The sequence below is a fragment of the Nicotiana tabacum genome, chromosome 24, assembly GCF_000715075.1.
Source record: "Nicotiana tabacum cultivar K326 chromosome 24, ASM71507v2, whole genome shotgun sequence".
NCBI classification, from domain to species: domain Eukaryota; kingdom Viridiplantae; phylum Streptophyta; class Magnoliopsida; order Solanales; family Solanaceae; genus Nicotiana; species Nicotiana tabacum.
Genome location: NC_134103.1, coordinates 38,141,165 through 38,150,759, shown reverse-complemented (window position 1 = coordinate 38,150,759; position 9,595 = coordinate 38,141,165). Strand labels below are relative to the sequence as shown.

Genomic DNA, 9,595 nt, shown 5'->3' with positions numbered 1-9,595 from the left:
TGGGAGATTGTATGCCCGTTAGTAGGTTTAAAAAGAAGAGAGGAAAGTACTAGTAGGTTGTGTGAGATTTCAATATTTTTAACCTTGGGTGATCTGCAACCATTTGGTTAAAACAGTTTTTTCGTGATGTGTTTATTGAATTTTTTGTTATTGCAAATTTGAAGTTGTTTCCATATTTCTTCGCACTAAGTTGTATCTTTCCCCTACTAAATCATCTATAACTCCGGTGGCGGTTCTTTTTAAAAATTCCCCTCCCCTTTTGATCCCCTTTGTTGGAGCTATTACTTCTTTGGTTACTCGAACCCACAATCCTAGAATTGTAGGTGGGCGGCCTGACCATGCGAGCAACCGCTCTTGGTGGGGTTAGTATATAGACCTCAATATGTTCACAGATTTTTCCTTAAGTTTGAATCATACAATTAGATGAACAATTTAAACGAATGAATCTTTATGCTATATTTTCATTCGCTACCACAAAATAATTCCGCCATTTTATGTGACATTTTTGTTACTGTACGGGGAGTCATATTTCTTTTTATCATTGGTACCCACTGAATATTTTTTTTTATCATTGGTACCCACTGACTTGACAATTTTGCGACAAACGCTTCCGACTAGAAATTTTTTTAATCCTAGAATTCGAACCAAAAACCTTTTGTTAAGAGTTAGAGAAATCTCACTCATCCAACCGCGTCCCTTAATTCATTAGTTTAGAGACTTCAATGAACATAAAATGTGTTATCTATTAATATATTTGAATTACTTCATTTCTTCAACTAGATTTTTTTTAAATTAACTTCTCATTTCTGTTTTAAAATTATTTTGTCGAATGAACATAAAAGCTCCTGTTTATCTGGTAAATGCCATTTTTACCCCATATTCTGTTTTTTCCACCCCATTTGACCTTTAATTTTTAGTTAAGTTTTATCTACTAAAACTCGATTGATTGGAGGACGCTGGCGATTTGGCGTAGAAGAGTAATTGGATTCAATCAATAAACAAATTGCGATTCTCATCTTTGCACATACAGTTAAAAATAAGAAACAAGAAAAAGAAAAGGAGAGAAGTTCATTTCGTATGAATTTGTCGCAAGGGAATACCAAATACGTATATAATTTTGTTGTCCAATATGTATACACTTTACAAGTAAAGACTTTTAATTAGAAAAATTAGAAAAATCTTTTCACACTTTAAACTTACGACAACATGGTAGCTAGCTAATCACATTCCTTTGCAGCGAAGCAACAAGCTCTTGTTTCCGATATCCTACTGAACAATATTGAACACAAATTACAATATAGTGGCAGTTTATAAAATATGAAATTAGGAAAGAAAAAAAAAACCATCTAGATGTTATCTTTCCAAATATAAGAAAAATAATTTAAAGTGAGGTCGGTATTGAAGGTGTACCTTGTATGGATACAATTTCATAACAGCTTTTAATGACGTATCTCCAGCTATTTGCCTCAGCTTCCGAACAAGTACCAATTTTGTGATCTTATTTCTCTATACATTATAAATTATTAAAAGACACCACGTTATCAACATTTATTAATTATTAATAATAATAATAATAATAAACAGAATAAGAATAAACTTAATATACTACTTGCAAAAAAAGGATTTAAAAAACATACCTGAAAATCTTCATAGTATTTTGAGATCAAAGCCATTCTTGAAGGATGTAAAAATTGGGAAAGCGCACGTAATAAATCGGGAAACTTTATACGAGGAGTGCCCTTCAGTGGAACCTTGTTGATTTTTGAAGAATTACCTAAGAAAAAAATATAACATTCTTGAATATTGGTACTAGAATATACAAAAAAATAATTTGTGAACAAACTATAAATCATGGATTGCTTACCTAATCTGAAACTGAAACTGAGTAGAAAGTTGGGGAAAATATGAGAATTCATGTGGGAACCCCAAATAGTGTATCTTGTAGGAGCCACAATATTATCAACTCCAGAGTCAAAGTCTTCAGAATCAGAAGTTGGCTGAGATTGTGTGGAGCCAGCCGGAATCACTTCCGTGTTCCCCAAGATTACTCGGCAAAGTAACATATGCCTTAATCCATTCTCATCTTCCACCGTTGATAATACCCCATCGATATTTGCTGGATAAAGATAAACACCAATGCCAAAACATTCTCCTGATTTTGCTTCTGTAGTTCTAGAAAATCCATGAGAAATAATTTTACAAATTTCCTCTTTGGAAGATCCAAACCAAGCATATTTGATATTGGCATTTCCATTGCATTTTTCCCTCACTGCTTCAGAGAAAATCCGAAAAGCTTCTAATCTTGCTTTTCCTAATATAGTCGAACACGAATTTTTGTGTATCGCTACAACTTCAACTTCTTTTGCCAATGGCCCCATACATGTAATAAACCCTGACTTGATTAAACCATGTTCTTTGTCATTTTCCTCTAATTTTATCATCCCATTTGTCTTGAACAACCTGAAGCAGTAACGAATGTAGCATATTGTAATAGGATTCAACTGAACAAATAACACTTTTCATATGAAGTCAAAAACAATTATTTGAACTCCGAATGAAAAGCTTGAACTTATTAAGATTTAAAATCTGGATTCGCTCTAACCTGAAGTTATGCTCCAATCTTGGATTAGAAGACTCGGCTTCAGAATCGGAAGAAAATAACATTTCTGGATTCTCTATTGTCATAGAAACTTGGTCTTCTTCTCTAAGTTGCTCCATCTAAAGACAAAGAAATTTAGAAGAGTGAATTTAGATAAATAATTGGGGAAACTTAAGCTCTAAGAAAGTGTTATTGTGCCCTATTTTGGAAGACAGAAAAAGAAAGAAAAGGAAGGTGAGGAAAGGGAAGCAGAAAAAGTAGAAATATCTGACCTCAGAATTGGAAGCTTTTTTGTCAACTTTTTGTTGTAAAGAGAAGAAAGACAAGAATTGAATTAAAGGAGAGGAGGATTTGATTTATACGCGGAAGATACGAATGGGGCTGTGCTAAGGAAGAGAAAAACCGGCTTAATTCTAATTCAGTTATGGGTTGGCGGTTTACTAACCGCTTTATCTTGCGGTTGAGTATTTGGTTTGGACTGTTCCAATTACATTTCTACCCCTTGTTTCATAAATCTTTTTTTTAAGTCATATGTTATTAGAGGCGGATCCGGATTTGAGATTTATGGGTTCCTACCGTAAATTCAAATTAATATGCAATAATAACTGGGTTCACAGTTAGATATTTATAAATATTTAGTGAATTTCTTAATATAAATACAGGATCTACGCAAGAGTTATTGGGTTCCCGAGAACCCATATTCAATGCTCTAGGTCCGCCCCTGTATATTATGACGAAAAATAATAATACTCTAAGGGGTCGTTTGGTAGGGTGTATAAGAATAGTGCGGAATAATGTATGTTAGTAATACATGGATTAGTAATGTATGAGTTAATAATGCAAGCATTAGTTATGCATATATTATTTCTTATAAACTGTTTGGTGTGGTGTATTAAAAATTATATTGCATTGTATAATTTTTAAGAAAAATAGTTGTTTACAAAAATGCCTCCATATTCTCTAGCTTTAAAGGACTTTAAGGACAATTTTATCTTTAACCATACTAATGCAGGCATTAATAGCCTTGGTATTACTAATGTCATGGTTTTTATGCATTATTTATACATAGGCTAATACCAAGTATGATATATAACTAATGCAAGTATTAGTTATACACATATTGAAAAATATACCAAATAAGGTATTAATAATGTACACAGTTAATACTTGCATTATTTTTTCTAATACCTCCTACCAAACGACCTCTTAAGTCATATGTTATGTGCTGTATTGATATCTTATGTAGCAAAGGCTACTAATCAACAACACAATCTGGTAACGGTGGAACTTATATAAAATCAATAAATGTTAACGGCACTTCTTTAATTTATCAAAATTGACTATACCTAAGAATTATTTCTTTTTTTATTATCGCCTAATGTCTTGTGTATTAGAACTGTTGTCAATTGCTGATTACGTGCCCTTTCAGGTAAGGCTGTCCCGTCCCGCGTCCCATCCCGTCCCGTCCCGTCCCGCTTAATTCTAAACGGGATGGGTCCATGTTAAACGGAACACGGAATGGGACGGGATGGTCATTTCGTCTCGTTTGTCCCGTCTCGTCCCGCCTGTCGCCACTACTAAAAATTCGGCAAAAACCGACCAAGATCGACCGACCAACTTTGGTCGGTCAAAAAACCGACCAAAGTTGGTCGGTTTTTCAAATTTTTTTTTTTTTTTTTTACGAAACCGACCAACTTTGGTCGGTTTTCTTTGGCGCAAAAATGCGGGAAACTATTTTTGAGTCCCGCAAAATTTATGTTTCAAGAAACCGACCAACTTTGGTCGGTTTTTTAATTAAAATAAATAAAAATTAATATTAAAAAAACCGACCAACATTGGTCGGTTAATTCGGCGGGTCATTTAAAAAAACCGACCAACTTTGGTCGGTAATTTTACTTTTTAATAAAACCGACCAACTTTGGTCGGTTATTTTCGTGCGAAAATACAATTAAAGAGTATAAATCAAATAAAAGACAATCTTAAAACAAAATGTACCAATGGTCTAGTGGTAGAATAGTATCCTGCCACAGTACAGACCCCGGTTCGATTCCCAGATGGTGAATTTTTTTATTACATAATTAAAATACCGACCAACTTTGGTCGGTTTTTTTTGCAATATTTTTTTTTTGAATTTAATTGACCGACCAAAGTTGGTCGGTAATTTCCGACCAACTTTGGTCGGTATTCCTTTCCGACCACAAAAATACCGTCCACACGTAAATGGTCGCGTTTTGGTCGGTTTTTGGCCATTACCGACCAACGTTGGTCGGTTTTTTTGGTCGATTTTTACCAGATTTCTAGTAGTGAGAATATCGTTTAGGCTTCTCTCACGAAATACAAACATTTTGCCACGTATAATCTTGCTTTTGAAGGTTTTCCTAAGACCACTGTTAGAAATGATATTTTTAAATTTCAAACCGAATATCTTCAGTATATTCGTTGTGTATTGTTTCACTTAGATTGTAAAGTGTCTATCACATCTGATATAGGTCATAGTCCTAATGGTTGTAATTATTTAACTGTTACATGTCATTGGGTTGATCATCACTAGAACATGCAAAAACGTATTATTTGTTATAAATTTATTGATTCAAAACACAGAGGAGCATATATTGCAACTATTGTTCTATAAATTGTTGATTTTTATGGACTCATTGATAAAGTTTTAACTATCACGTTAGATAATGCTTCTGCTAAGTGCTAACACAACTACAACAACTAGCTTAATGAAATGATTGCAAAATTAATCTAACTTATGCACCGACCATTAATGAAATAATTGCAAAATTTAAAAAGAATTTTTTCCCTATTCCCCAAGTTTATTTAGTTTCTACTATACTTAACTCATCTTTAAAATTAAGAGGTGCAAATGGACTTATTTGTAAAATTTATGAGAATTTAGCAATTAAAGAAAATGAACAACCATCTCTCGAACACTGCCAAGCTAACATATATTCTTATGTTAGATCAATGTTTGATAAATATAAATCTATGGAAACACCAAGTGGTGAAACTAGGGAAGAAGAAGAATACAATGAGATACTTAGCACCGGGAGCTATGACGGCATGGAACTCATGGAACATCAATCAACATTGCCAATTCAAGAATAATGTCCGAGAGAAATTATAGATAAGTTACAACTTACAACGAAGTTATATAGGAACTTACAAATATTAGTATGATAATTTGTAATTGGCTACTAAGAGGCCTAGTTCAAACAGAACCCTTCCTAGAAGGTGGCTGCGTAGAGCCGTAGATTAGGTGCTCTTTAAAAGAATTATATTCGTATGTGAGATTTGAAAGTTCTATTAATAAAATAAAAGGCTCTAAGCGTTGAATTGTTTTGATGAATTGTCTTACACTCTTACTTAGTTACTTAATGGCTTGAAATTATATTAAATAAATTATAACTCTATTATAAATTTATAATTACTAGAATATTTCATTACAAGTCTTTTATTTTAATATTTTATAATTCTCTACTTAGTTTTTTAATTTCTATTTAATTTTTAAGTTTATTAAATAACTCAAAAAATTAGTTGTTGCAAACTTTAAAAACTTAGTCATTGTCAAAAGAATAGCGGTTTCCAAACTCAATGCTTAAATAATTTTTTTTTTTTAAAACGACACTTAAGGCCCGCGAACCCGTCCCGTCTTGTCCCCTTTGTTAGCGGGACGGGATGGGCCTACCGTCCGTCCCGTCCCATCCCGTCCCGTTTGTTAGTGGGACGGGATGGGACTACCATTTCGTCCTGTTTGTCTCGTCCCGTTTCGTCCCGTCCCGCCACCATCCCGGCTAAATGTCGTCCCGTCCCGTCCTATCCCGTCCCGTTGAACAGCCATACTTTCAGGTATCCTTAATTCATGCGTCAACTACTATATATAAATATAATTCTTCTCAAGATGTCACTATATTCTTCAATTAGATGCATCTTTCTTGTTTTTTTTAAGAAATGGCATGGTATAACAACCTATGAAGAGAATTGGTATAAAAAAGTCCTAGTTTTAGATATTGACACCCTATAGCTCAACATTAATATTTTTTTATATATTTAATTGATATTTTATAGCCAAAATTATTTTTATGCAAAATCAAAAGAAACGTACATCACTCTCCCTTCTCTCCCTCTTTAAGCTTTTTGTTTACCCGAAAAATTAAATAGAGTTAAATTTGTGTGTGGTCCTAAGGATACGTGATATAACTTGATACAAATCGTAGAATGAAATAGAAATATATGTGTTCTTGACAAATGGAATGAAATATAAGGCAGAGAAAAAAAAGAAATGTTGATGAATAAGGCAAAGTAAATGAGCCAAAAAAGTTAATCTCTCTCCAGTTGTCTTTTTTCCAATGCCCCCATGCTTACAAGGATTCCCCTATAGTAGAGGGATCCTACTTTATCTATAATAATAAAAAATATATAGTGAAGAATCCATGATGAATTATCTTTTTCTCGATTCCCACCAAGATTCTCTCCCCTAGTGCGGTTGCAACGGCTCTTGTCTGTGAGCTCGATACTGGCTCGGAGCCCTGTCGGTATTAGATCGAGCCCTCGTCCTTGGTTCGAGCTCGATTCTGACTTGGAGTCTCGATATTCGGGGTGAATGTTGGTCGGTCTATGCACCTTTGATAATCTTCGCTTTGACTTGTAGTTTGATTGGGACATGAGCTCGATATTGATACCGATCTTGTCATTGATCGGTCTTAGAGCTCGAAGCTTGACATCCTTACTTCGGACCTCGACCTGTCGTCATGCAGATACCCTTTGATCGAAGTATTATTATCTCGACCAGTCCGTACGACTGACTTAATCGGTTTTGACCGTACACAGATAGTCCCCTCGTTACTCGAAAAAGATGTAATGAGAAATGATACGATTTCCATCAGTACATTTATACGTACACTGACGCGTGCATCGAGTTCGATCATGACATATGAGATAGCTGTCCCGTCGGTTCTGTTTACCGAGGCATTTATTGTGTGTCAGGCGACGATCGTCCATTACCGAGATTGAACCGCGATCTCTTAACCCATAAGTATCCCATTTGACTACCATTAATCACTTTTACATTCTCTGATCAAAATTTTCTAAGCATCTTGCCATATTTTCTGAATTTGTTTGTGTGAAATTTTCCTTCTGTGTTTTCACTATGAAAAATCTTCCTTTGAAACATCATACCCCATTTTATTCCTTTCTTTTAAGTTCAAGTAAAAATGATGAAAACATCAAAGACCGTCCTAAAAAAGGAGAGGCCTCTGCTTCGCAGCCGCCTATAAAACACCAGTGGAGCCACTGCCAGAGGAGTTTGTTCCCAAAACCTGCCTTCTTACCTCTGATTTTAAGCTCGACAAAGGCACGCTGGTTCCCGGTCGATGCAAACCGGTATCAAGATATTTATGCTCGATAACCAAAACGCAACTTGAACAGTTGAAGGCAGATGTAACTGGGCAATAAGGAAGTGGTGATTCCGACTTTCTATGACGATATTACCACCCATGTGGAAGGGTTCTTAAGTGTGTATACCTACCCATTTATGTTAGGACCCCTCGACCCCGTTATCGTCGACTTTTGTCGGCAATACCAAATAACTCTAGGCTAGATGCATCCTTCTTTTTTGCGGATCGTTATTCTGATTCGTTTCTTTGCAAACATGATCGAGGGGATGCCTTTCACCCTCGATCATCTTATTAGGCTGTATAGTCCCCGCCTCTTTTGAGGCGGATTGATAAAACTACAATGCCGGGCTACCAAGGTATTGTTCTCGAGAATAGATGAGGATAAGGATCGAGGTTGGATGGGTAGGTTTGTTCGAGTGAAGACTTCGGACCTGATCCCTGCCGAAAAGATGTCGTTCCCCGAAGAATGGAATATGAATCGTGAGTGTGCTCTATTGTTTTATTCCCTATTTCCTTGTTTATTTGTTTGGTTTCTTGACGATATCACTTTTGTGATGCAGCGGTTCCTTGGGTGCCTGGTGCCGTTCCCGACCTTAAGAGTTGGGTACTGGCTCTAGCTTCGAAGTCCTCTTAAGCCGAACGTTCGTGGCGTGACCTGGCAAAGGGCCGATGGGAGGCAAAAAATCATGGTAAGCCTATCTTTCATGTTTTGGGAGTTTGAACGAAATGTTCTCCTTATACTTGTTCGATTTTCTCGTGTGTAGGCCTGCGCAGAGACGCAGTTTTGAGGTCCCTTCCCGGCGAGGAAGAGACCTCGATCTCAGCTTCCGAATCGCAGAAGGAAAATAAGAGGAAAAGGGTCTCTACTTCCGAGAATCCAAAATCGAAGGCAAGGTCGACTCGTAAGTCGAAGAAGAATACCATCACATTGACCCCAGAGTCGGTTCAGCGCCTAAGAGATGAAGATGAGGGAAATGAAAATGAGGAGTTCGTGCTGATGGCCCGAACAAAGAAAACCACTGATGCTCCACAGGCAGGTGTATCGATGGTGGTTTATACAGCTCCGGCCCAAACCGGGGGTATATCGGAGAAGGATTCGGGCAGAGTTCCTGAGTCGTTGCGGATCGAGGATGTTTCCAATCAAAGCCCACGGATTGAGGGTGTATCCGAAGGGGCTGTTCCCGAATATCTTCGAACCAAAGGGAACTCCTCAAGTGACTCACCTGGGGGAGCAACAATCGAAGACTCGCCCACTTTTCCTACTTTTTCTGAAGGGAAATTCGGGAAGCCCAAGATTTGGGGGGCCTCGAACTAGACAGGCCTCATGAGGGGGACGATCCCTTCTGTGGTATTTTTACCGGCAGTGAGGCATCAGATTTTTTCCATGGAGTGCGACAAGCTTTGAATCAGGTAAATATTAATTTATTTTGTTGGTATTATCTCTCATGTCTATTTTTCTTTTTTCAATTTGTTTCTTCTCCCCCTGTAGGCTGCAGCAGCTTATCAAGAAGCATGTTCTCGATCTCGAGCTGAGCTGCACCGATATGAGGTCGATCTCCAACTGGTTACGGAGGAGAGGAATATCCTTAAACTCATC

General features: G+C 36.6%; 1 protein-coding gene across 2 annotated transcripts; it reads right to left on the bottom strand.

Annotated features, from left to right (window-relative positions):
- Positions 1-1,071: 1,071 nt before the first annotated feature.
- On the bottom strand, positions 1,072-2,973 carry LOC107829049 (putative inactive poly [ADP-ribose] polymerase SRO2). 2 transcript variants are annotated; one of them, XM_075248340.1, is made up of 6 exons: positions 2,872-2,973; positions 2,603-2,718; positions 1,865-2,460; positions 1,638-1,774; positions 1,411-1,506; positions 1,072-1,269 (listed from the first exon to the last, which is right to left on the bottom strand). In XM_075248340.1, exons 2-6 carry the CDS (start codon positions 2,716-2,718, stop codon positions 1,267-1,269), a joined length of 948 nt encoding a protein of 315 aa, XP_075104441.1. In that variant the 5' UTR covers positions 2,872-2,973; the 3' UTR covers positions 1,072-1,266. The 2 variants fall into 2 exon arrangements, with proteins under 2 accessions (XP_075104441.1, XP_016511955.1); XM_016656469.2 differs by having other exon boundaries at positions 1,072-1,266.
- Between the last annotated feature and the right edge of the window lie 6,622 nt (positions 2,974-9,595).